The sequence below is a fragment of the Cardiocondyla obscurior genome, linkage group LG04 (genome assembly GCF_019399895.1).
Source record: "Cardiocondyla obscurior isolate alpha-2009 linkage group LG04, Cobs3.1, whole genome shotgun sequence".
Taxonomy (NCBI): domain Eukaryota; kingdom Metazoa; phylum Arthropoda; class Insecta; order Hymenoptera; family Formicidae; genus Cardiocondyla; species Cardiocondyla obscurior.
Window position 1 is genome coordinate 6892663 of NC_091867.1, and position 25630 is coordinate 6918292.

At 42.1% G+C, this 25630-nt stretch overlaps 1 protein-coding gene across 10 annotated transcripts in view; it reads left to right on the forward strand.

Moving 5' to 3' along the window:
- LOC139101507 (phosphatase and actin regulator 2) overlaps positions 1-25538 on the forward strand; it is a 173078-nt gene extending 147540 nt beyond the window's left edge. For 4 of the 10 annotated variants that reach the window (XM_070654700.1, XM_070654702.1, XM_070654703.1 and 1 more), the window contains 10 exons: positions 8938-9144; positions 10369-10590; positions 11250-11499; positions 12935-12967; positions 14629-14774; positions 17227-17407; positions 18104-18159; positions 18389-18492; positions 18743-18915; positions 19195-25538. In XM_070654700.1, the coding sequence (XP_070510801.1) occupies positions 8938-9144; positions 10369-10590; positions 11250-11499; positions 12935-12967; positions 14629-14774; positions 17227-17407; positions 18104-18159; positions 18389-18492; positions 18743-18915; positions 19195-19210 (1388 nt within the window). In that variant the 3' untranslated portion in view covers positions 19211-25538. The remainder of the gene's footprint in view (positions 1-8937; positions 9145-10368; positions 10591-11249; positions 11500-12934; positions 12968-14628; positions 14775-17226; positions 17408-18103; positions 18160-18388; positions 18493-18742; positions 18916-19194) is intronic. The other 6 variants (XM_070654695.1, XM_070654696.1, XM_070654698.1 and 3 more) reach the window with 6 other exon arrangements.
- Positions 25539-25630: the final 92 nt, after the last annotated feature.

Here is a 25630-nt window from a genome sequence, read left to right on the forward strand (position 1 = left end):
AGTGTGTTGAATGAATAAAAAAAGAAGTAGAAAGAATTTTATCGCGCGGTTCTATTAAAGCTATCTGTAGTTTTTACGCAATTTTATCTCGCGGAAAAAATAAAACTGACCGGCGTCATCAGCGAAACTGAGAGAATGACAGTCGGATTCTTTTACGAGAACACCGTGTTCTAACACTTGGCCGCGAAGAAGGGCGTTATCGCGTTGATCCCGCATTGATAATTCGTCTGAAAACGTTAGTACTTTTTACACACCACCTCGAGTAAAAGGGATGAAAATTATCTTTTACAAGCTCGCCTTTTATACGTAAATCTGCGGCTAGAAAAACCCATCCGGTTGAAGAAAGCTCTTTTCTCTCAGCGGTTTTGCGTAAATGCGAGAAAGATTCATGCGTGTCGTGAATTTTTTGTTATTTACGTTGTTATGAAGTGCGACAAAGACTTTCGCGGAAACTGTTTATCGTTTTTCAGCGCAAACGTTAATGCCACTTCGCTCTGAAAAAGGCAGCATTATTTTCGCGAGTAAAATGAAAAACCCGGAATAAAAATGTCACCGCGAGTGGTACGCCACAGGTTTTAATACGTGAAGTATTGATACGTAACCGAGCGAATTGAAAAGCGTATCGCGGCCGTTTATCCGAAATCCCACGTACGGTAAACTGACGCGGCCAGGTTTGCATTGCACCTCCCGGCAAGACACGTGTTTGATTACGTTATCTCGTCGAGTCGCTGATATTCGTTTTCACGAGTACCTACACATGACAACGACGAGAGCACCTCGCACGATCATTTTTCAGTGCAACTTTTGCAACCGAGGAAAAAAAAAAAAAAAAAAGAACGAAGTGACGTACACCATAGGGTAGACATGACGTTTTTCGCAGAGACCGCGGCTAGCGTACGTAATCCTAGGCGGCAGAGGCAGGGGATGAGAGAACGGGGAGAAATCAGTCTTCGGCAATCCGGCCGGCGCGGTATATACATGCGGTACATATGAAACTCGACGCACACGTCGCTATAATAAAGTCACGTTTGCTAGCTCTCGCCGCCATATCTGTCTTTCAGCGTACAACGCATGTGAGTATGTGATTATGCACCGTGAATATACGACACGGTTAAGAACAAGGATTTTTTTTTTTTTTTTACGAGTACGATACAATCGCGTAGCGTTTAATTTGGATAATGAAGTATGATTAATTATTAACGCGACTGTCACGTGTATCTGATGACAATCCGGATAAAGCGACGAACTGACATGATCTACCTCAAATTACGCGAAATTGCAGCCGCAGTATGATATACATCAACCGCGATTAGATCGCCCACGAGTTTCCCGCGTGCGCACGTGGGTAATATTTGACCATTGCTGAACGAGCGCTCAAGGGAGATTGCGATTTTTCGACAGCGAAAAATCGCCGACGTCACGCTTCCGCGTGGTCGTTCTAACGTAAATCCCGCCGGGAATTCACGTCGAAATAATAAAAGAAGAAAAAAAAATATACGGACTCTGTGCAGCAGTTTCTGAGAATTATCAATTCGAGCAGATGTGATTAGTCGAAGTTTAATATTTAATTGGAATAACGTCCGCGGTAAATGAGGGATTAGAACGCGCGAGACCGCATGTTCGCGGGTAATAGAACGAGAGAAATTTCGTGAGCAGCCAGCTAATCGAAAGCGATTAGAGAAACCTCTTTTCCTAGCCAGAGACCGTTCGTGGAATTCCGTACTGCCCGGAGGACCGGGAAAGTTGGGTTCGCACGAACGGGAGGGTGAGATCAGATAGAAACGCTCAAGTATGCTTCAAACTCGGGCGCGGTCCTGTAAACAATGCCGCCTGTTCTAGATAACGTCAACCCTTATCGCACGAGTCGTCGACTCAACGACGCGAATCTGCGATTTAGTGTTACTGTCCGGGTAAAACTGAGGACGAATAATAAATGATTACACTCTGCCGTGTAACATCGTCTCTCGATAGAAGACGGGAAACTTATTCCCACGAGCTCGCCCACCGCGCGCTCAATTATACACTACAAAGAACAAAGGAACAAACAAACGGCGTAGCCGAAGTTATTCTTATCTTTAAGTTAAACGGACCCGGCCTTGCGAAACGGAGATCCAAGAACTTTCCTCGTGAATATTGCGAGTGTGCAAACAGAAATTGCTCAATTACATTTGAAACTGGAATATTTTATATACTACATTTAAAATCAGATAAAAACCTAATATCAATTTGAGATAAGAGCGTGCAAGATGCGTGTAAATTTTTTTTTTCTTTTTTTTTATGTGTACATTTCTCTATATCGCACACGTGAGGTTTTCCGGAATGGCATTTTCCCAGGTTCGTTATCTCGTCTATCTCTTATCTTATTTCGAGCCTCGTGGCCGTCTATTTCGGTCGGTTTTCTATTTGCGGCGCCTGAGCAGGAAGCAAAACATTTCCGGAAAACGGAATTGGCCGGTGTCCACGCGGCGAATTCCATCCTATCGGGTAACAGCACATTAAGCTTTGCGGAATGTGCACGTACGGAATGTCCTACGACCAAATAGCCCGACCGTTTATCGAAACGCACATCGGCAACCGATTCGCCAGCCGTGCGAAAGCTCGCGCCGGGGCGCTTGCTACCTGGTTGGGAAAAGAAAAATGGTTTTCTCGCGCGACACATTTTATAAATAACCCTGCCCGTCTCCGGAGCGCGAATTCTTAAAGTTTCCAAGCGGCAACGTGCTCGGAACGATGATGTCACGGGTCCGCGTTGCCTGGTTACGCAAATATCTCCGACCGTGGTTCGCGGCTGTCATCCTAACAAGTCGCGGGGATATAAAAACCCACACTCACCGTCGACGTCGTCGGCACGTCACATTGATATTCCGTCGCAGTAACAACATCCCGCTCGCGTTCCCGAAACGTCACTTCACGTCCCGACCTCGCTGGTGGACAGTATTTCGTACTAAATTTACTAAACTCACGGTAACGAGTCAAGCACCGTAGACAAAACGTCGTTCGTTCGTACGTGGCTTAACGAGATCTCTATCGCCGGATTCCTGGGAAAATGGGAATGCGAAAACGCGGAGCGTGGAGTCGCGACGCCGAGAGTCCACCGAGGAAGATCTCCCGCGGGGTTTCCGCTGGAGAAACACCCCTCCCTCCCTTCCTTTCCGTATCGTGAAACTTAAGTAATTAACATGAGCTCGCGTCTATCACCTGGCGCTTCGCCATGCGCGGTATGCACCGCGTGAGCCAGACAAATGAAGGCACGCGTCCCTTTTGTCTCTCGCCCCGTGCGCGCGAGACGGATCTCTCTTCATTATGCAGCCCGTCGCCGGTCTACGGCGTAATTTATTTCTCCCATTTGTTAACCGAACGGCCGCGGTGAAGAAGACGCCATAGAGCCGCTCTCGCGATGCGCTGCGACAAGGTTTATGCGTTTTCTCGCCGGTGCGACGCCGCTGCCAAGGGCGTTTCGAATAGCGCTTAACTCTTTGAAATATTGCAGCTGCATCTCGCCGCGGTGGGTCACACGTCGAGGGCGTGGCGAGGAGTATAACTTTCAAGTACGTTCAAGGTGCGCCCGCAATTGTATCAGGGTGAGAGAGACGCGCTCGCGAAACTCGCGCGAAATGCGAGTAAAAATTCCTTTCGGCCGTGACAAGATTTACTATTACCGCTATTTACCTCGAAACCGCGCTATATGCATATATGTGTCACGGCCGAAGCCTACCGGGGCTCTAAAAATCCTCTGGCACGCGTGGGGTTCCGCGCTCTATAAACAATGCCGTTTCTTTGGGCGATTAGCTAACCGTGACGAATTTATATAAATATATATTTTGACTGGTGCAGAAAACAAACAACAGAGATCTCGCGCGTTTCTCAAATATTAATTAAATGTTAATGAAACAGCTGGCTAGACGTTTATTCCGAAAAATAAAATTAAGTTTTCAGCCTCCCGGTGAATACTAATTTCAATTTTTTACCATTTTAATAACTATGACTTTTGTGGCTCAAATAACGCTAACGTTTGTTGCTTAAATTATTTTATAAATCCCATATCCTGTCATGGATAATAAATTTTAGCTAATATTACAGTTAATAAAATATTAAAGATTTTAATTTCTCGCATAAATATAATAAAGCTTTTACAAAATGTATATTTTGTAAAAAAAATATTTTTTTAAATTTTGATTATTGTATTGTCGGTGTTTTTAATTATGAAATTAATCAAGTTTATTATTTTATTAATTTTTATTATTTTAGGCTCCGCGGAGGTTCAATTATAAATTAATATTAATTTATTTCTTTGCTTGGCTCACTTCCGCGAAATTAATGTCAACGTAATTTTGGTTATTCCGTTAATTTTCGTCGCTTTGTAGACTTTAATTATCATTGTTTCTACGCATATAAAATATTATTTCCAAAAATCTTACCTGTGACTTTCTCCTCATCCTCTCAGTTAGGGGCGTGCTTTTCCTCTCAGTTTGGAACGTGCTCATCCTCTCAGTTTGGGACGTGCTGAGCCGAGCCTTTCTTCTGCGCACAAGTCACTCGCGAAAATCGCGACCGTGAATTTATAATTGCCAGCGCTAATTACTAAATGCACTGTTTCGCGCGAAACTATATAGCACTCCCGGAAAAGCGACCGACGAACCGGCTGCGATTCGTATATCAAATATCAGCGACGACGATATCGGCACAGCTTCTCCTCTGGAACAGAATAAAAGTTTTGATTGATTAATGACAAATCAAGTATAAATATAATTAGAAAGTACAACTAATTTACGGTGCGCGTAGAGACTCGTTCGTGTCGCTAGCTGTACAGTCGGTCGCCATACACGATGCGGTAACGTGAACTTGCTTGCGAATTTCGTACGCCGCTAAGATTGCCGTAAGTCGCGCGCGACGTTAACTACTTGGTCGATTAATCGTGTGGTCAGCCATATTACACGCCGCGATCGTGTTAATAACGCGCGCTCGAGCCATGTACATGTATATGTACGAACACAGCCCACGTCCTTGACCTCAAGCATACCCTAAATGTATCACGAATTGTTAACTACTGCGTGTATGCACGATTCTCGTCGATGAAGTCTTATTTCGCTCGAGCTCCGACCGAACTAATTGACGATTAACTTTCGATGCTAGTGTAACTTGAGCTTGACGGAGCAAGCACTGAATCAATCACCCGATCGGCCCGGAGAAGAGCATGCAATTTTTTGTACAAATGGGAATATGTCTTACTTGGAATGAAGGAAATGTGATGATGGATACTCTCCACGCACAGGGCATAGTAGCTTTCGTCGAGGTTGCAGGTCCCGGTCGTCGAACGTGCGTAGAACTTCCGGGACGAACGGAGCGCGTGGTGCGTATATCCTACCTGGTCTGTGGTCTGCGGGGGAAAGAAAGGGAAGTTGCGCAGTGGCAAGCACCTGTACGGCGCACCTGCGCGCCGGCGCGCCTGCACAGTTCGCGTTTCCGAGTGTCCCGATGGTTAGTGACTTTCTCAGCCGCTGCGAAATTTAAAGCGTTATTAAATTAATTATACGTCGAATATTATAGTAAGTATCGATTAAATGTTAAGTTTAATATACGTGTATGTACCGCCAGTTCGAAATTATTCGTAGAAATCGCTGAGGTTACCTCGCCGTGCCGAGTCGCCAAAATGCATCGTTCATGACTAGCCGGAGTTTTCGAATTAAATGCTACAACACGACGCAAGCTTGGCGAGATCGTCGAGACGCTGCTGATGTATACGAACACGTCGGTACATGGGCTGAATTTCGATCCACCTTCGCGTACGTACACTTGGCAAAGAAGTTCTGCGCGGAAACTTGTCCGGCTCTCTCGTTAACTGCTAATTGAGATTGCTACGAAACTGCGGTGGTCCGTGCGCTTTTTCCGCGTATTATTTATTTGAAGTTTGCCAGAGGGTCGACTTCGGTTGTGCGCGTAAAATTCGATTTGCAATTTACAGAGAATTGCAATTCCCGAAAAACGCGGAAACGCGCGGAATGCTGATTGTTTGAAGAAAAAAACACGCATGGCTCTATGTCAAACGCGATCTGTGGCGACAGTGAGCGGAAGGTTACCGAATTGTTTTATATGCGTACCACTCTGCCTCACGAAAGTCATTCATCTATTTTCGTTCATGTGCACGGACCCAGCGGCTCCTAGCTCGCGATCAGTCTCATGTGAACTTGGCGGCGTGTCGGAGGAAGGCAGTCGCGACCGATCTTGAGCTCGACTACCCGTGCCGCAGTCGGGAACATTAGTCACCGATGGCTCGTGTCATTCGTTTCGAATAACGTAACTGCGGCGGCGGCAAAGCGACAAGCGGGACACTCAGAGGACTAATTGTGAGATTCGTTGCGGTAATCACTCATGGGTCGCATCGTTCATCTCAACTGGCGAAGTAAGTGATCACGCATGGACTAATTACGCGTAACTCATAGACGATGACGCGATCGCGAATCGACGAAGCGTAAAAGTAATAAATATTAAAAATAGAAAACGTTGAATTTTATTAATTATTAAACGAACTGCAAGGCGGCACGCTTTTATAGTACGCGATATATTGTTGACGTTATTAGTAGCGTGTTGAAAGAGTAGACGCCTGCGCATATTTTCAAGATTCCTTTGGCGATATCCCAAAACGCGACGTCGGCGGAGCTTCCGGGACGCGAAAACTCGGCGGAATCGAATCGATCTTCATCACGCGAGCGAATGGGGGCGAGGTGTATTCTTTCGGAAACCGAGACCACCGACAATTTCTCATCTCTATTCTCTCCGCGGCTGTCCTCTTCCTTCTTTTGTACAGCATTCACGACACCTGCCCCTTAATATTTATCGACGTCCCATAGTAACTTATCTTCCGTGCCCTGGCATCCCGTTATTTAGCCTTTGTGGTGTAAAAGAGACGCCAAACGCGGGGATAAAGCTGCACGTATTTTTCGCGAGGAGGATCGATCGCGTCGCTTCAATTTCGCCCCCGAGACGCGAGGTCGATCCAGGTGGTATAATCGTTTTCAATTACGGATATTAATACGTTTGATCTTAAATTCAGCATTAGCGCGCGCGCATCCGTGACTCCCGTAATTCCCGCGAGGCTATATATCGTATCTTTGTGCCTTTCCTCTCGAATTCGTCCCGTTCTCGTTACATTCGACGGGTATATTTGGAATAGCATTTCACTTTCAAGGCGGTAATAGTCCCCCGTTCTCATCCTTTGAGCACGACCGCTCTCAATTTGCGGATTTATTACTTCACCATCATCTCTTAATGATGCGCGTCGTCGCAGATAATGTACTACTCGCATCTGTCCCGATAGTCTCCGACGATTTATGCTCGTCGTTAAAATTTTATACAGCCCGCGTTTTGCACGTTCCGTCGTTTTCTTATGAAAACGAAGCCGCGCTCGCATCAAGATGTATTTCAAACGGGGATTACGAGGAGATTAAGTGTAGTGGCGTACTAGTTTATTAAAGCTGCGCTTCGTAAGTTCTTGGTAATGAGTCCCGCGTAGTGGAAAATTTATTAAGAAAAATACAAGCCGCGCTTGTCTCCCCCGTTGACATTTTCACTCGCAATTTTTCATAATTACTGAAATTAATTGGCGTGTTAATTAAGCAAGATCACGTGTGTCACTTTGAAATTAATGAGCGTTCGAGTTTTCCGATAATTAATTAAAACGTACGCGAAAAGACTAATCAAGCGACGAGTTTCGTATTTCAACGGACAATCTCTTTTCAATTATTTTACAACGTAATGAGAGACAGGACGGTGGATCGTCCCAGGGAGAATAAGGGGAGGATAAAGCGAGGAAAATACTCAGGCTGCTCGGCATCTCATAAAATCGCCGATTGATTTATTGACGACGACACGTACGTTAACGTCGCCGGTGCAAAAGGAATTTTTTAAGGCCAACGCGTCGCGTTTTAATCGCCAGCGAATCGCGAGAGTATCGACTTTTCGAAATACACCACGGATTTCCGAAACCGACAGTCAGCAGTCGATAACGTGCGCGCGCGAGGAGCTTTTTGTTCCGTTTTACGTACAAATGTGTCCGTCCTGGAAACCGACGTATCCTTTTTGCGGCACGTGTCACGACGCCATCGCGCCGCGTATATCGAACTTTCGCTACGTCGGACAGATTTTCGTCGACAGCCAGTCAGCGGAGTGTCCGTTATCGGTCGAAGACAAACCCAATTTGATAGCATATCCCTCCCCGCATTCGGTTGGCGAGTGCCATCAGCAGATTTCGCCGTGACCTGTTTTTTCTCTCTTTTTCGCGGGTACTCGAAAACTAATTAATGAACAAATAATGCTGAATGTTTGTTTGTTATTCACAAAAACAAATTTATAATTTATTATCGGTGTCGATAAAGATTCGTAATCGAAAAATGTATTAAACGTAGAACGGCACAACGAAAGATTTAATCTGATGGCTTTTCACCGTTATTAAATCTAGCTCTTATTTTTTAAACACAGGAGTTATTTATTGATAGCTTGTTATTTTTATAACGCACACATAGTATTGAATATTACTTAACGTTACGTAAAAACGAGGGTGCTCGCTTTTGCAAGTTTAAATATATATCCAGCGCGTTGCCCTCGATCAAGAAGTGACTTAACGGATTACGTCGTCCCATCTATGCAACCGTAATGCACCGAGTAAACCGATAAGCTATCTCGGCGAGCACGTCGATCGAGAACTGTCGCCAAAATAACCGCACCATTTTGCGATAGAACGATCGGATTACGGGCGGGATCTACATCTTCTTTTTCCAGATAATTCGATAGAGCTTTTCTCTGAGCAAGCGCGCGTCGTCCGGCTGAAAAATTTCGCGAGGAAACAACGATGGGTGGGCCGCGGCCTCTAATCCGCCTCTCTGACGACGCATATGTCCCGCTACGGTTCTGACCGGAGTCGAACTTTTTTTTCTGTTACAGAGCCGAAGAAGGAAAAGACTGAACAGAATGCGAACGGCGCGATATCGCCGAACGGCGAGCCGCAGCCCGCCAATTTGGGCACGGCCACGACCGGCTCGGCGATGCCGGTCCCGGGTCCGGCTCCGGATGCCGGGGACCAGCAAAAGCCGAACAGGCCGAACACCCTCGACGCCAGGGTGGTAGCTAGGAGGCTGATCTTGTTCGACAGTGAGTACAAGCTCATGCGTGTCGCGTATCGTCGTCGCTCAGAGAAAAGTTCACCGAAAATCAAGCGCGTCGATTGGAAAACAAGCAGGTTACAATGAGGGGTGGAATAAAAATTAAAAAAAAAATGGAAATTAGCACGACTGAACAAATGGAAACTTTAACTAGTAAACTCCGGGTTGTCTAATTAAATTTCTAAATGATACACTTTCGACTACGATGTTAAAAGAAATTTAATATAATATTTAAACAGGCACTTTAGTATCTAGTTCTTCATTTCTCAAGTTTTTTTTTATTATTTTTTTTTTTTTTAAGAGGAAGTTAATTATTTTTTCATAGAAATAAAATTCTCAGGAAATTTTCTACGAGAGATCAGACACGCTGTTAATAGCTTCACGTTTAGTGAAACTCGATAAAGCGTGCACTTTCGGGCAATACATTTATTTAAATAAGCTTTAAATTATAATAATCGCACTGGCGTGCGATAACGCGGCCCGTATTATACGTTGCCGTTTAAAATTTTCACGATATATTTTGACGAGGCCGGAATCAAGTGTGTTGGTGATCAAACACAGCCTGACGATCCCCGGGGAATGTGTGGTAGCCGAAGTATCTCGCTCGACAACCGCCTGGAACTTCGTCCTTTTGTACGAGAATTTCGGTGTGCGACATTATCAAATGGCCAGCAGCGCTAAAGCGTGCATCCGCCGACTTGTTTAACATTCCAACCAATACTGGTCGCGAGTATCACGGCGAGGCCGTTACTCATGAAAAATATGCTGGTCTTTATAAAACGAAATTTCAGAAATAGAAAAAAAAAAAAAAAAAAAGAAAATAGAATACCTCGCAGCCGTGAGCCGTTAAGCAATAGCGCCAAATTAAAAATTCCACTCGGCGTTCCGAACGCAACGGGATTTAATAATAAATAAATTCGGCGAAGTCCGCAAATGATGTTTCGCAATTCGCAACTCCGGCAGCTGCAACGAACGTGAGCTCGTGGCATTCGTTCGTTTGCCAAGATATTGTTGCTCTTGCGCTGCGAGGTAAATCACGTTTCTCGCGACAACTGGCTCCGATGTAATTTTATTGAACCGAGCGCCTCTCGAACGTATTGGCTGCGAAGGTCTTTACCCAATTTTGAAACAACTACTCATGTCTTTTTTTTTTATATAAGTCTACATGATTTCGATGCGATATTATATATCCTGTTTTTTTTTCTGCTTTCAGTGGACAAGGGGGTGCTGGATCAGAGCGCCGACAATCAGCAGGTAATCGAGAGATGTTATCCGTTACCGCCTCAGAATACCCTGATGCTGTCGGAGCTGCCAGAGCCGCCGATTCCACTGAGCGAGATCGGCCCAATACCACCCCCGCCGATGTTCAGCTCCCCAAGTCCCACTTTGCTAGCGAGGCAGCGGCAAATCCCGCTCTCGGACTGCGAGGACGAGGGTAAGTGTTTGTAACGAAACATTAATGCCACGTAAGAGAAGAGTATTGGAGCAATTAATTGGAGCAATTAATCACACGGCAGAAGCCCTTCGTCGCTTATTAGAGTCTCCTCCGCTGACACGGTTCTAAGATGACCGATAAATCACCGTCCCGTGTAAGCAGCAACCGTGCGCTCTTGCCGTTTCTGTTGCTTTATGATTTTCAGCATCGCGATATAAAATTATTCAATTACGGCGACCGTCACGGTGTGCATTATTACGGAATTATTTAATACTGTTTATCTCATTATTAGGAATTTAATTTTAATGACAATTATCAGCCCGCGCTAATTGACAACCGTATTTTCCCGTTGTGCCAACGTACTTGCTTCCACGATGTGTGCCTAGTTACCCTCACTATCGATCGTAATAATTGTGCCAGTGAATATTCATAAATTAACGACATGGCGCGTAATTATATGAATCCAAAGCAGCAATCAGCGCGTCTGCATGTTTATAAAATTCTTTTATTTGTTCGGCATAAAACATAAGATTTCCGATAAATGATAAAATAACCGTCCGGTATTTTTGCGGATTTGTAGGATTTTGCTGGTTTAATTTTCATATTTCGTCTTGCGCGCTCGATGCCTCTTGGTCACGGAAGTTTTCTTACCTTGGTAGATGAGGAGGACGTTGATGCGGAAGAAGAGGAGGACAATATGTACGCCTATAGGGTGTCACAACCAGATCCGGCGATCGACACGTCCCGCGTCGAGGAGATACCGGCGAAGGAGCCCAAGTTTCATGCCATGCCGCTGAAAAGCGTCCTGAAGAAACGGGGCCCCGGAAGCGGGCCTGGCACGCCGCAGAACACGCCGACCCAGGAAAACAGGCCGCTGACGCTTCGCCAGGAGCTTCACGCCTCGTTCAAGTTAGTGACCTCAAATAAATTCCCTGCGACTTGCAGAGATTCGCTTCACACACTTTTGAACATATCCATCGCTGCGAGCGTTCAGCAAGAGAAATCGAAATTTAGAATCACTTTCGTTGCGCGTGTCAGTTCGAAGAATCGGGCAAAAAGAGATCACATAATGCAATTAACAACAGAGAAATTAAATGTGACATTTTCATTAAACTTTTTTTTTTTTATTCTCCAATATAATTTGTGAAAAAGTCAGAATGGAAAGAGCCCGAGGAGAATTTAAAATTCAGTTTATACTTGGAAAATTATTTTTAATTTATTCTCGCACTGAAACTTTCGATCGGAAAATACGTTGTCTCTTTCGTAATCGCGAAATTATTGGAGTCTCTTTGGATAAGCTCGTAGATTGCACCTCTGCGTAGTAATGCCTTACAACGCTCGAGACAGCGTTTAAGAGTAAAAAGAAAGGTATGAAGTGAATGCAGAGCGCGCCGGTATTTGTGGATTTCTTTTGAACGCTTCGCACCGAAACTCGAAACTCGCCGTAAGAATCGGGCGCTCTTCGAGAGTCACCCGGCGCAAATTCGCCGGGATAATCCGCCTTCTACGTCGACGACTTTTCTTTAATTAAAAATCGCCTCGGTTCTCAAAAGCCTCGCTTTCCCGCGGGTCTCTCGCTGCTTGATATCGAAAGCATCGGATCTACAAGCAGGCTTTGAGTGCTCTGCTTCGTGCTGTTATTACGCCCGATCTTAATGAAAAGAGAAGAAAAAAAAACAGACGTCGAAGAGCCCTAATTTCTTCCGAACGTAGTCCTTTAATTTCCCGTCTCGTCACTTGTAGTCTTCTTGCCAGCTTGTACCGGCTGCCCGAGTAAAATGGCAAAATTAAAACAAAAAAAAGAATATGTACAATAGCAAATCTCATTCAAAGTATAATTTGATATTAAGATTGCTTTAAGAATATTGAATGTATGTAGATATTTATTTTTAGCCTCTTAAATATTAACAAGTTGATCGCTATCCGTAAATAGTATCCAAACTTTTCGTAACACCCTAGTGACTAGTGCCATCCAAAATTTTGTGAACGCTTATAGAAAGTAAATAATTATTTAGTACAAATAATTTTTAATTACCTAAATAGTTAACGAGATAAAATTAGAAATAAAAAGCTGCGAGGACAGATTCATTTAATGGCATTATGAGAACAATTTGTCATACGTCAATGGTAATGAAAATCTTACCGCGGTATGCACAATGAGTCACGAATGGGTCGAGAAAACGTGTTGCACGTTATTGCTCGTAATGTTACGACGAAACGCGAGACGGAATTATTAAAGGAATGTACGCTCTCGCAAGCGAGTACTCATGGAATGTAATTCGTGCACCTATCATTAACATGTCAGTCACTAGTAAAGCATCGTATTTTTCTTGTGCTTAACCAGAAGGCCACCGTTGAGGCCTAGGATGAGAATATGGTAATTGGGCATTGGTCTCTAATTAAGCATGTTTGCGAACCGATGGTATATACATATATGTACATATATATATACGTATATTGTGTATATTGTCTTTTACGTATTTTGTCTTACGGCGCGATTGATCGCGAAAGAACCAAAGTGCCTCCAAATCCCGCCTATCCACCTACCTTTCGGTGATTCCTTTCGCGAGCGCCGTGAGCATGGCAACGCGCGTCCAACGTTTTAAGCATGAGAAAACCTTAGGGAACCCCATGAAAAATCTCTCGTCTTACGCTTGTCACGCCGCACCATTCGATCACGCATGACACACCACGTGAATCGAATATCGCGCGAGAGACGGACGGGGTTCGTTAATTTCCCCCTTATTTTTTTTTTTTTTTTGCGCAAAGCAATCGGTCTCGCAAGTCGCGATCCGTCATCCGGTCGACGGTATTATTCGCGGAAGTAACTCGCGGCATTTGAGCGAGTCGGATAATTGCGAGAGGAAGTGTCGGTTAGCCATTTTTCTGTGAGTATGCGATTTTTCTTCCCCCTCGACTTTTCCGGCACATTTATCTTTGATATTTAAATTATTTATTTCGATTGTATTTTATGTGGCCCTTTTTTAATCCCGTTACATGAATAAAATAGCATGCTGCTCTTTCTATACATTAATAATTATTTCTGTGATGTATTTGATCTTTGAATATGTTTTATGTAATGATGGATAAGGCCGTGTATTAATTATGATTGTTACGATGAATATTACATTCTTGCCTGTAAAGTCCTCCCCTTTTTACCGCAATTTCTGCACAACAAAAAAATTTACGAGGAAGATGCTTAATGGTATTTTTAATTAATACAAATGATATTTAGTTGTCAATCGTTGTCCATGATTTATAAATATTCATAGAAACTACTTATTAATTTTAATATTTGATTAATATTAAGTTAAAATGTTTTTTTTTTTTGTTCTTTGCCTTACGCGAATTTTAAGCACGTTACAACAAGAAACGGCAGTTTCTGTCGAAGCTTTTGTTCGTATTACATTATTGCTTTGATGCTTTAAACACGCCTTCGGCTTTTCAACCTTTAAAAATATTTGACTCGAGGCACCTCTCGCTTCTGACGTCACGCACTCCGCTTAAGAAGAAAAAAATTTTGTATTAAAACAGACATGTAATTGGCAAAGATTGTAATGGAATTCAAAAATTCCCCGGCGCGAAGCGCAGTGCGCTTCATGGATCGAGCCAAGAGCCGCGAGTCCGAACACGTTGAACGTTGAGTTTCCAGAGTTATTGCAATTAGTGTTCGGGGGTTTTCCCCATCCCGTGCGCCGCGCGGCTTCCAATTCGGCGATAAATTCTCGCCGTCACGTGTCGCCGACTTAGATCGCGTTTGATACGAATAGGAAAGTGACATTCAACGTGTCGAACGACAACAGCAGCCGGGCTCAGGTGGACGTGCGAAATACGCGCGAGATTTTATCGTTTCACGTGGCGTGGTCCGCTGTTAAGTACCTATCCCTTTGTTCCCTCTGCGCATATACCCCATCTCGCATCTCGCCCTTGTAGCACCGTAGAATAGAAACGTTGGTTCATGTAGCATCAATAATTCCCTGTACTACTGGAACTACGGTATTAACGAACCCGCACGTGTATCGTGCCTCGTTCTTTCAGCAGCCGACCGGTCAGATTCGGCCTCGCGCTGCCCTGCACCCTGGAGAACAAAGAGAACGCGAGACCTTACGTCATCCGGGAAGACGCGGACGGAGACTCGGGTGACGGCCAGGTTCTCTACAGAGATGATTACGACGACGAAAAAAGTGAGTTACTTTGCTATCAATATTGTGAATTTAATCCTCAAATTGCGTGGTGGTCGTTTCGCAAAAACGTTTTGGACTCGAAAGATTATCATATCCCTCAGTTTGTATTTTAGTATGGATTTAATTAGATCATATTTAATAAAAATCGTATATGCATTCCGATGAAATTAATAATTATAATAAATTTTATTTGTGTTACTCGCTTAACTGATCAGTAATTGTAATTACTGAAAAATAATTATTGAACGGAATTACTTTTTGGCGAGAAAGGCAAGAGGTCCGTCTTTTTTTTTTTTTTTTTAGACCTTTGTTACTAGAAGATGTTTATTAGCGTCGGTCTGTATCAGCTAAATTTACGCAAAACTGCACAGATTAATGTGGAGAACAAGTACACAATACTGCGTGGCACGCAGTTTATACCGCAATAATCAGCGTAAATAGTAGACTGAGTTTTGCAATTTCGATTTTACCTCGATGTTTTTTGGAGCACGTGCTTGCCTCTCGGCAATCAATTAGGCAGATAGTAACTTCACGTTGCTTCGTGGAATTTTGATGGACACTCCACTTGCTGCGCGATGAAAAACTACCGCCGTGTCGATCGACGAGGCCTCTCGGTGAGAGCTGAACCGTTTTTCTATAAAAAAAAAAAAAAAACAAGAAAAAAATGCTCCCGCAACCCGCGAAGATCCATATCGCAATTCCGCCAGAGGTGGAGGTTTAAATCGCGCTACGTCTATATGGCAGCACGATAAAAATGTACGGTCACGAATGCAGTTACGCGAAAGCAAGCGAGGGCCATGTTTATTTCGCGCTCCCGCTCATGCATTTTTCCATCGAGATACGAGGTTTCAAACTCTCCAGACGTGATTTGGTTGAATGGACTTTCGAACGAATTTATAAATAGTCGCCTTGTCGTGTGCTCACGATAACGTTTTCTTGCGAGTGGGAAAAGAGAGAGAGACGCGACAAACCGCTTTAAATCTCGAAGGTATAACCGGGAAGGAGAGCTGAGTCGATCGCAGGTGCCAGAAAAACTTTGTGGAACATGAAAATAAAAGAAGAAGAAAAAAAAGAACAAGGAAAAAAAGAAAAAGGCGGAAGTTCGAGGAAACTCGGCTGATGGGCTGGAAGCGTTTGCGAGGGCTGAGAAATTCGAAAAGAAAGTCAAAACTTCGATGTTGACGGCGTCAAATAATCAATGTAAGCGCCTCGCGACGAACTTAAGATTCATGCTTTCGCATTTAGCATTTCGCTGAGTGAGTTTCGCTCGTAATTCGTGGCACTGAATATCGGGCAACGGAAGCTCGCTCGATTCCGTTAAGCGTCCAGAATCGAATTTTAATTTCCTACTCGTTATGAAAGATTCTTTATGTGCCGATTCTCCGCTCCGCTTTAAAAGATCGCGCGTAGACGATTAATTATTCGTAACCGGGGGATTTCTATAATCGGTATGTTAAAAGAGAATAATCTCACCGGCGTCGCTTGTAGCACGGCTCGCGGATTAAACGTCTCACCGGAGATGTCGCGTTGATTTTCCCACGATACATCTGCGCGATTGCTCAACGTTTTAAATCAGTCTTCAGCAACCGGGACTAATTATACTCGCGCCAGGTCACATGTACATGTTCGCGGGCGGCTGCTTAAGAGGTGGTTTATATCGATCCCTTAAAATAACCGGCGAGTCGCTCAGTTCCTCGTCGCTTCTTCGTCCGAAAATATTATCGCGAATTCTCGCGGATTCTCGCTTGATGAACTTTTCATTAACCCGCGTGGGCGACGCGACGGGCCGCGAAGCTGTGCCGCCCCTCGAATTAAGCTGATCCCCAATTCGCACATCCTCTCGAAATTGATTTTCGTGATACGATCGAGGGATAATACCCGGGGCGTACGTAGCGGATGCCGTACAACGCAGAAAGGTTGAACGCGAAAGCCGACGGTAATTAATACCGCCGGAGCGACGATTGCAATCCCTTCGGACATGCTTCCGTGGGCTTTTCGCCTCGAAATCACGTTCGTAGGAGACGACAGACGGAGTGAGAGATACGATGCTGTCGATATGGACCGCGTCGACGATGTCTATCATTTGCGCGTCGATCGAGTCGACCGAACACGCCCCACCGCTGTTACCCCGCAGCTTCAGCTGCTCGTTGATCATGGACGGTAATTAATCAGCAATCGTAACGCGCTATCGGACGAGAAATTAATTAACATCGATACGCACTTTAATGAGCGTCTGTGTGAAATTTACTCTAAACTTTACATGCTGATTTAAATCCACAATGTGTGAAAAAAAAAAGAAGAAATTATTTAGCGCGTTAAATAATTATCTCGAAATTGACTTGTTTTCATTTAAATTAAATTAATTTCTGCGATCCTGTAATAAATCACCCTTTTCCTTCGCGCATCGATACTCGGCGAGCGAAGAGTGGCAGATTTAACGAGCTAAGAGCAGATTCGACACTTTCTGTCTCGATAGGCCGTCTGGCAGCCAAAATCGCGCGCAAGGAATCGCTTTCGCTGAAACTCGCCCTCAGGCCAGATAGACAGGAGCTCATCAACAGGAACATCCTTCAGCTGCAGACGGACAATGAGAGGCAAGAGACGAAAGAGGCCATTGGTGCCAAGCTTATTAGGTGAGAAAATTATTTAACCGTTTATCAAATGATGTTCACACGATCGCGTCGAGAATAAGAGAATTTCAATCACGCATTCGTCTTTATTTTCGGAAAAATTGTTATTGCTCTTGCAAATTATATATTTAATAATATATTTCGAAGAACACTGGCGAAACCTCCGGAAGTTTTATGAATTTTTATTGAAACGATCGCACGACCAATCGTTTATGAAAATATAATTATTGTAAAATATTTTTACGCGGCTTAAGAAAAGTTATAGTAAAATTAGTCAGAGAATATCGATGGAGGTTTATTATCTCCTCACCCTCCTAATGCTTAATGTGCACAATCCGGATAATCTTCTTGTTTTTCTTTCCTCGTGAAGGAATTGTTAAAATCATTTTTCTTTTTTATAGTAATAACGGAGCTGCGTATACATATTTTCGGGAGATATTCGTCTCTTGTTCTCGCTCTTTTCCCATCGACGTCAGTTCGTCAACTGACAGATCTGACTCATGTGAAAACGAGCTTGAAATAACAGCTGTCTCTCGAAAAGATTACGCGCGAATAATAGGACGAGTGGTCTCGCGGTGAATCACATTGTTTGCACAAAGCGGATGCCTCGTTTTCTCCCTCGAATATCTCCCTCGCTCGTGAAGGAAGATTAAAGCGGCCGATGAACTTGCACTGATTCTCGTGCCACTTTCATTTCAGGCGGCTGAGCATGCGGCCGACTCAAGAGGAACTTGAGGAGAGGAATATTTTGAAAAGTAAGTTCGCTCTATTAGTTTTCGCGTTTTTCAACGATAAATAACAATCGAAGATTACGGGACGTTATTTTAAAAGTAAATTTGAAAAGAAATGTAATGCAATTTTTTTTTAATTATCTACGTTTTTTTTTTAGTCGAAATAGCAATATCTGTACTCGAGTACACTCTCTGTTTTTAGAAACTCCGAATTTATAAGTAATTTTTTAATTTTTTTCCCTTTTCTATTCAGAACAAAGTCCCGCCGAAGAGAAAAAGCAGAAAGAAGAGAAGAAACGCTATCTACTGCGAAAGCTAAGTTTTCGACCGACCGTTGAAGAACTTAAAGAGAAAAAGGTAAAACGAAAAAGGTTCCTTCGTAAATTGTCACAAGTTTTTGTTACACGTTACCTGTATGTTTTTCTTTAAATAGGTATAGATTTTACCAGAAGCTACCGTGTTCAACCGGTATTTTAACATGCATCACTTTACGGAGATGCTATTTTCTTTCTGATAAGAGCTTAAAAAAAAAAAAAAAAAAAAAAGAGAAAGTTATAAAAGTTAAAACTGATATACACATACTTATCTTTCCCCCGTTGTTTTGCAGATTATCAGGTTCAATGACTATATCGAGGTAACGCAGGCTCACGATTACGACAGAAGAGCCGACAAACCTTGGACACGATTAACTCCAAAGGACAAGGCTGCCATTAGGAAGGAGTTAAACGAGTTCAAGAGTTCGGAGATGGCCGTTCACGAGGATAGCCGACACCTCACCAGGTACTTGAAACTACGAATTTTAAAGCGAAACTTCTTCAAAAGCACACTTGGCACCATCTCAGCATTTTGCTAAAATGCTCCACGAAATATATGCAGCCTTGTAAAAATCGAATTGGAGCACATATAATGAACTCGTCTTGAATTATCAAAATAAAACTATACCCGATAAAATTTAATCATCTAATGAAAATTGGTTGAAGTTGATAAAAACTTCTATAATTATTGTATATGATTGAAGCGCTGTTCTTTTGTAATTAACACTTTGGTTTTTAATTGCAGGTTCCATAGGCCATGACAATTGCAATGTGTTGAGGTGCTACAGTGTGGTGCGGGTATACGTGAAGGTGCAGTGTGGTGGCTTCGTCGTGTTGAGGCTGGATGAAGAAAAGAAGTAAAAAAGAATCGGCTAATCGTTATTTCCGGATTTAAGGCCGGAACGCGCGATACTCGTCCGATCGGTGACGGTGATTTCTTTGACGTTGCTGCGTCGTGCCGTTTGTCATTGTTGCGAAACATCATCCACTGGCGCTTCTTCCATCATCGTCATTATAACAACGGCAAACGCCACCATGACGTCGACGAAGATTGTGATAAGGTGACTCGCCGCCCCGTCGAAGAGGACTTGGCGAGTCGCTTGCCGATTTCTTTTCATAAGGGTCGTTCACACCCGTGCTTTTGGCCGAGCAGTTTTCCGACATCTACCAAACTAATCTTCATATTTGTATCTTCGACACTGATCTCGTTACAGTACACGCATTAAGGCGTTCATATTCTCAAGGTATCTTGGAAATATTCTTAAATCTCTACGCGATAAATTTTCAAGTAGATATTGCGCAAGTAAATCTTTCCGCATTAAACGATCATTGAAACTTAAAACTGCGATCTACTCTTCGGATTCAGCTCTTGAAAGCTTGTCGTTGTGAAAATCAAAACGCGCTGTATAGTAAGTAAGACTTTTTTATTAAAACGCTCATGTGTGTCCGCATATTTATGCTGAATAAGATCGGTAGTCATTTTTAATTACATATCCTGTTTCATTCATCCACATTTCTTGTTATAAATTTTTTTAAAAGTTATTTTCTTTTATTATATAATATATTTAAGAATTATATGAGAAACGTGGATACACACGTCTCTGTCACGAATGTATTTTAGCGATAAAAGAGTACGGTGGAAGCGCACGTCACATGTATACCGATGGGTGAAAGTGTATAGACTAATCGCATGCAGATTGTGTAAAATTTTGCGTGATTCTATGGACACTCGAGCGCGCGTGTGAACATACCCTTATACATGTAAACATCATTTTGCAATCAAGCTAGCTCATCAGTGTCACCTGGCATCATTATATGTATGTAATGTCTCTCAAGTTTTGAGCCGTTGTAACACATATGTGATACGTTTCGTTGATATCGTGGTAAAAGAATATTTGTCTTGTAAAGAATATTTAACGATCAAACAGGAAGTGCATCATATTACAAACGATATATCTCGTAATAACGTTGAGTAAATTTGATTTAGTTAAAAAAAAAATTGTTTTAGTGTTAATATTTTTATACGTTGACGAATGAAAACGGCAGAGAATTTTCTCAAAATCATTTTTCGATATAACCCTCGTTTTTAATAATTAAGATTATTCGACTGATGTTCGAAAATGTGATTTAACAATAATTCCACGTTCTCACGATTTTCGCGCAGAGAATATTTATTGATTGAAATTTCATTAACACTATTGCGTGCATAGCTCGTTATAAGCTCTTTGTCTATACTTACATTGTGCGAAGAACGAAAACAGTCATGAGTTCAGTGTTTGTTCGACAATCGGTCGACTGTTCGATCGACAAAACTGTTTTCCTTTACTGCCAGGTATCACTCTCTCGTGGAGCTGCCTTGAGGAGCAAGCGCTTACAATTATTATCCTAAAAGAAAAAAAAAATTAATAAAATTGTACTACTCCATTCGTGGGAAATCAGAAATGCATTGTGCAATTGAACTTTGTACAGAAATTAGATAGGATGTACATTAGTGACTATGATTATCATCATCATTGTTATATCGATAATATCGCTATAGGGACGCTTTACGGTCCTCGTTAATTTCGATCGCATGTGCGCTTTAATCACGGCAGTGTTAATTAAATCCATTAAGAGCAGATCGGTTGTTGTTCCGTATTCGTTGAGTGCGAATAAATTTATGATAAAATCTTGTTAAAAAAATGTTTAAACACATTTATAATAAATACGTACGTTTATTACGTAGTTTGAAAGACTACTTGGCCCAATAACAGAAGTAATGTATCTTTAATAGTTAAATTGGCCATTTTATTATTAGATTAATTTATACTTGCATCAACCACATCGGAGCATCAACAATAAATATTCTGCTCATGTAAAAGCAATCTCGGTCAACAGTGAATTATAGTTATAGACCTGTCTATAATGCTGAGAAACAAAAAAAAATGAATTAGGCAGAATTAGTTTTAACTGACGTCCGGTAACAACCGGCTCTTAGTATCGAAATTCGTTCAAGTTCGTTGTTCTCAACTGAGAGTAGAACAAGGAAAAAGAGTAGTCGCATTACAAATCGCCCATATTGCGCGCAAATTTGTATCTAGATTCTTAGCAGATCGAAAGAACCATAGAGATAAGAATACCAGGAGAGAGCTTAACATTGTAGGGATGAAGCCAAAAGGGCAAGAAATGAAGTCTACATTGACGGAAATGAACAACTAAGAAGCCGCCGAGCGATTTTCTCTCACTTCTCTGGCTTTATACCCCTCGCTCTCAAATACGGTTTACGCTCCTTCCTGATATTCTTACCTCCATGAAAAGAACGAAGTCCAACGACAAAGAAGGAAAAAAAAACTAGGTAAAAGACAAGAAGACACGTGCCTCGATGTGCGATGTCTTTCACGCTTATCTCTGGAAGCTTCTTACATCCCTCCCCTCTTATCCAATCCCAGTTGCAAAACCGACCCTCCCGTTCACGTCGTTAATGTGACAAAGGTTCGTTCTTGTTTCGGTGAACCTGCGAGCGAAGTAAAAAAACGAAAGAAATAGAAATCGCGAGCTACGATCTTGCGCGCGACAAGCGAAACCTACGACAGCAGTGAGTAAAACGAAGTCGCGATCGACAGTCTACTTTCCTCTCCTCGTTTAGAAATCCTAGTTTTTAACGATCGTCCAATGGGGTGAGAGGATCGGTGTATAATGTGTCGATCTTTCTCTTAACCCGTCGGTGAACTCAGCTGTTCGATATTAATTCGTCAACTTCGAGGTCGTCGAAGGTATAAAGGACGAGACGCCTCTACCTTCGGGAAATACCACGAAGAAGCACGTTATAAGGAACGTCATAAGATAATAAGCAGGGAGATAAAGTGTCTCTCTCGTTCCATTGGTCGAGCGCTGTGGCTACCATGTAGTCGACAAATATATCCATTTCCGGATTGCCTGAATTAGTATGAGTGCGTTACCGCGTATGTGTATGTGAAAAGTGTGTACCGAAAAACAGGAGTGCGAGAGAGAAAAAGAGAAAACGTGTATGGTATATACGAACAAATATTTTAGGAAGAAAGTGGCGAAATTTGAATGAAGCGTCTCTGCGACAGTTTTTTTTTCCCTGAACTACGTTTGAAAACGTATCTTTATGTCGTCCTTTATACAATTTTTTTGTGAAAAATGCCACAAAGAGTCCCACGCACAGACTGGAAGTTAATGTAGAAAAATTAAAAAAAAAAAAAGCCGTTTTCAGAGTATATAGTGGTAATATATTTAACTCAAGGAAGTTACGCGCTCGTGATGAACTAAACGTGATTAAGTAACAAACTTATATCCCTTAGTTTAAATTTCAATTTAATTTGATAAAAATGTTAACTCAAAATTAAAATTAAAACATTAAAAGTATAACGATTGCGATGATTTCCCGATAAGGAAATACATCTTAGATTTTTTAAAGAGATTGTATTTAAAAGAGATTATATATAAGAGTAGTAGATCATATAAATACTTTATAAAGTTGCGTTATGAAAATTAAACAATTAAATAATTCAACATCGCTGTCGATGGATCATCATATTTAAATAAGTAAATGATTGTTCTCTTCAAACGAGAATTGCGTCTACCGGAACGTTCGGTGTTCTTCAATATAGCTTCACATCCTCACATCTGTTCGAAGCGTCTACTTTCTGAGCGTGGAACAAAGGCGGAAAGAACTATAAAACGAAGTATATGCGAAACATACGTTTAATAATGAATGGTTTTGTGTATGTATATATATTCGCATATTGTAAAACACCGTGATAGAAAAGAGTCCACTGCTACACTCAACACGATATTACGCAATGTGTAAACGGTGAATACCTATAAATAATTTTTAGATAACGACGCGCTCTAAATGCAAAACAATACACCATATACATATATAAATATTATACATAGATATATATGACGCGTACAAGCAGTATGTGCATTTTCCAGCACAGATAGTTGGTATTTTGTGTACAAAACTAAAACAAAAAGAACAATTGTTGGACATTCTTTAGACGCGCCGAGTTCAAAGTCGCGTGCCGTGACGGAGGCAGAGGGATGAAAATTAGCGAAAAGCTCCGTTACAGCCATGTCGAACGATTGAACAACGAGGCGATCAGCCGCTCGACGACGCAGAACGGCACGGAACGCGCGTCGCAAATCATCGATTCTGTAGTCACTCCATATATCGTCATTTCATCTGAATATAATGATATCATCCAAGCTTAGCATTTTCTCTTTTTCTCTCTCTCTCTTTCTTTCTCTCGTTCACATCCTGTTCGACGACGCGCGTCCGAACCGTTCCTTTCTTGCGTTTCGCGCAAGAGACATACTATCTATTCTGCAAATCTGAAAACGTTGAGATTAATAGTCTACAGTCTTCAAACAATTCTTTAAATTTCCATCAAATCTTGGACACTTCTTGTAAAAGAAAGAGAAAAAAAAATGAAATGTTTTATTTATAAAAATACAAATTTTGTGAATTTGTTTGGAAGATAGCTACAACTCTTAGGTTCCGCGGGTTTGCAGAATGAGAGAAGTCTAGCGCGATAATCGTAGTGAAGTCGGGGTTGTAAAAAGAAAAGCGAAAGGGAGAAGCGTGAGAATTTGTCGTAATTGTAAACTGAATTGTGAAAATAGACGTGTGGAGTCTACTGTATCATAGCATCTTACCATAGTGAATACATTGTAACAATAGTAATAATAATAAGTAATAGTAATTTAAGAGCAAGCGCGTGAGGGAGAGAGTGTAGATACGACGGTGCGAACCGGTGATTCTCCAGTTCTCCAACCCTTACACGATGCTGAGGAGCCTCCGGTTTTGCAGCCGCTAAAGCAGGGCTTAGGACGCCCTTTACGCGGGATACAAATCGCACGAATCTCGCGCTCGGACTCAAATCTGCCAAAGGGGAAAACGCGCAAATGTCGGAGTATCCGGCGCAAAAAGGGCAAGCCTAGAGATTTTTACTAAAATGACTCCACGAGAGGTGAGGACGGATGTAGTCCGTCATTTCGTTTCGCGAATGAAAACCTACGCTTGTGACGAGGGAAATGTTCGGAAGTTCTGCTGGCGTGATCACTCGGAAGGAAATTTTGTATTTTACTGCGCGCGATCTTGTAGATCTTATCCCGGTTTCATTTATTGCAATTCTACACGAGATGTAATCGTCGTTTCCGGAACGTCCGACAGGCAAGGGTGTGCAGCTCGGCCTTCGTGGAAGATTTGAAATGATCTCCCTACGTCTTTTTTTTTTTTTTTAAATTACTGCGTATTTTCGAACGCGATGATTATCGATAAGATTAAGTCCCGGCTGTTAGTTTAGCATGTTTAGATAATTTTCTTCTTTTTTTTTTTAAGCAATGCGCTGAGAGGCGCTTGAATAATTATTTTGCGCTAGCAACAATTAGCGATGTAACTATTCGCGCCTCATGTCGCCGTCGAATATTTTACCTTACGTTCGCATTGTTTAAAAAAAAAAATAAATAAACGTTATTACACGCGTTATCGCATGTTCGAAGCGCGCTTTATTTTCCGTTCGGTTCGTCTACCAATATTAGTGTCACTTTGTTTAGAATAACTCGGCCAGTGATCGACTGCTGACGCGTTGTACGGGACGTAATTTGAGAAAATTGTATTATATATCGAAACCGAAAGATCCTCTACACATGGTAAATTTTGATTAATTGCACTCTCGAGAGAGAAGCTGCTCCACTAATCCAATGGGATGAATCAAGATGCACCGAAAACCAGGAAACGAGATGGGAGAAGAAGAAATAGAGAAATTCACGAATTTATAAATATATATAAATATGTATATATACATTAATAATATATATATATATTTATGTATATATACATATATCATATATATATTTATGTATAGATATAAAAAGAAAAAGAGCACGTTGTTCTCGCATTCATTTCGACAAATACTTACTATGTTTCTGATCCAGATCCAGATCCATTTTTGTTTCGTTGTTAGTTTGTACGCACTACGATTATCGCAATTTATTATATTATCGACGAGATACTGTAACAAACAAAAATACTGTTAACTATTCTTAAAAAAATTAAAACTTTTGTAAACTGAAATGAAACGGCTTGCAAAAACTTCACTCATTCGTCGATTCCTTTTTCAGGGTTGAACGATTCTTCCAAGTGCACTGAATTCACGTACACATTTACGTAC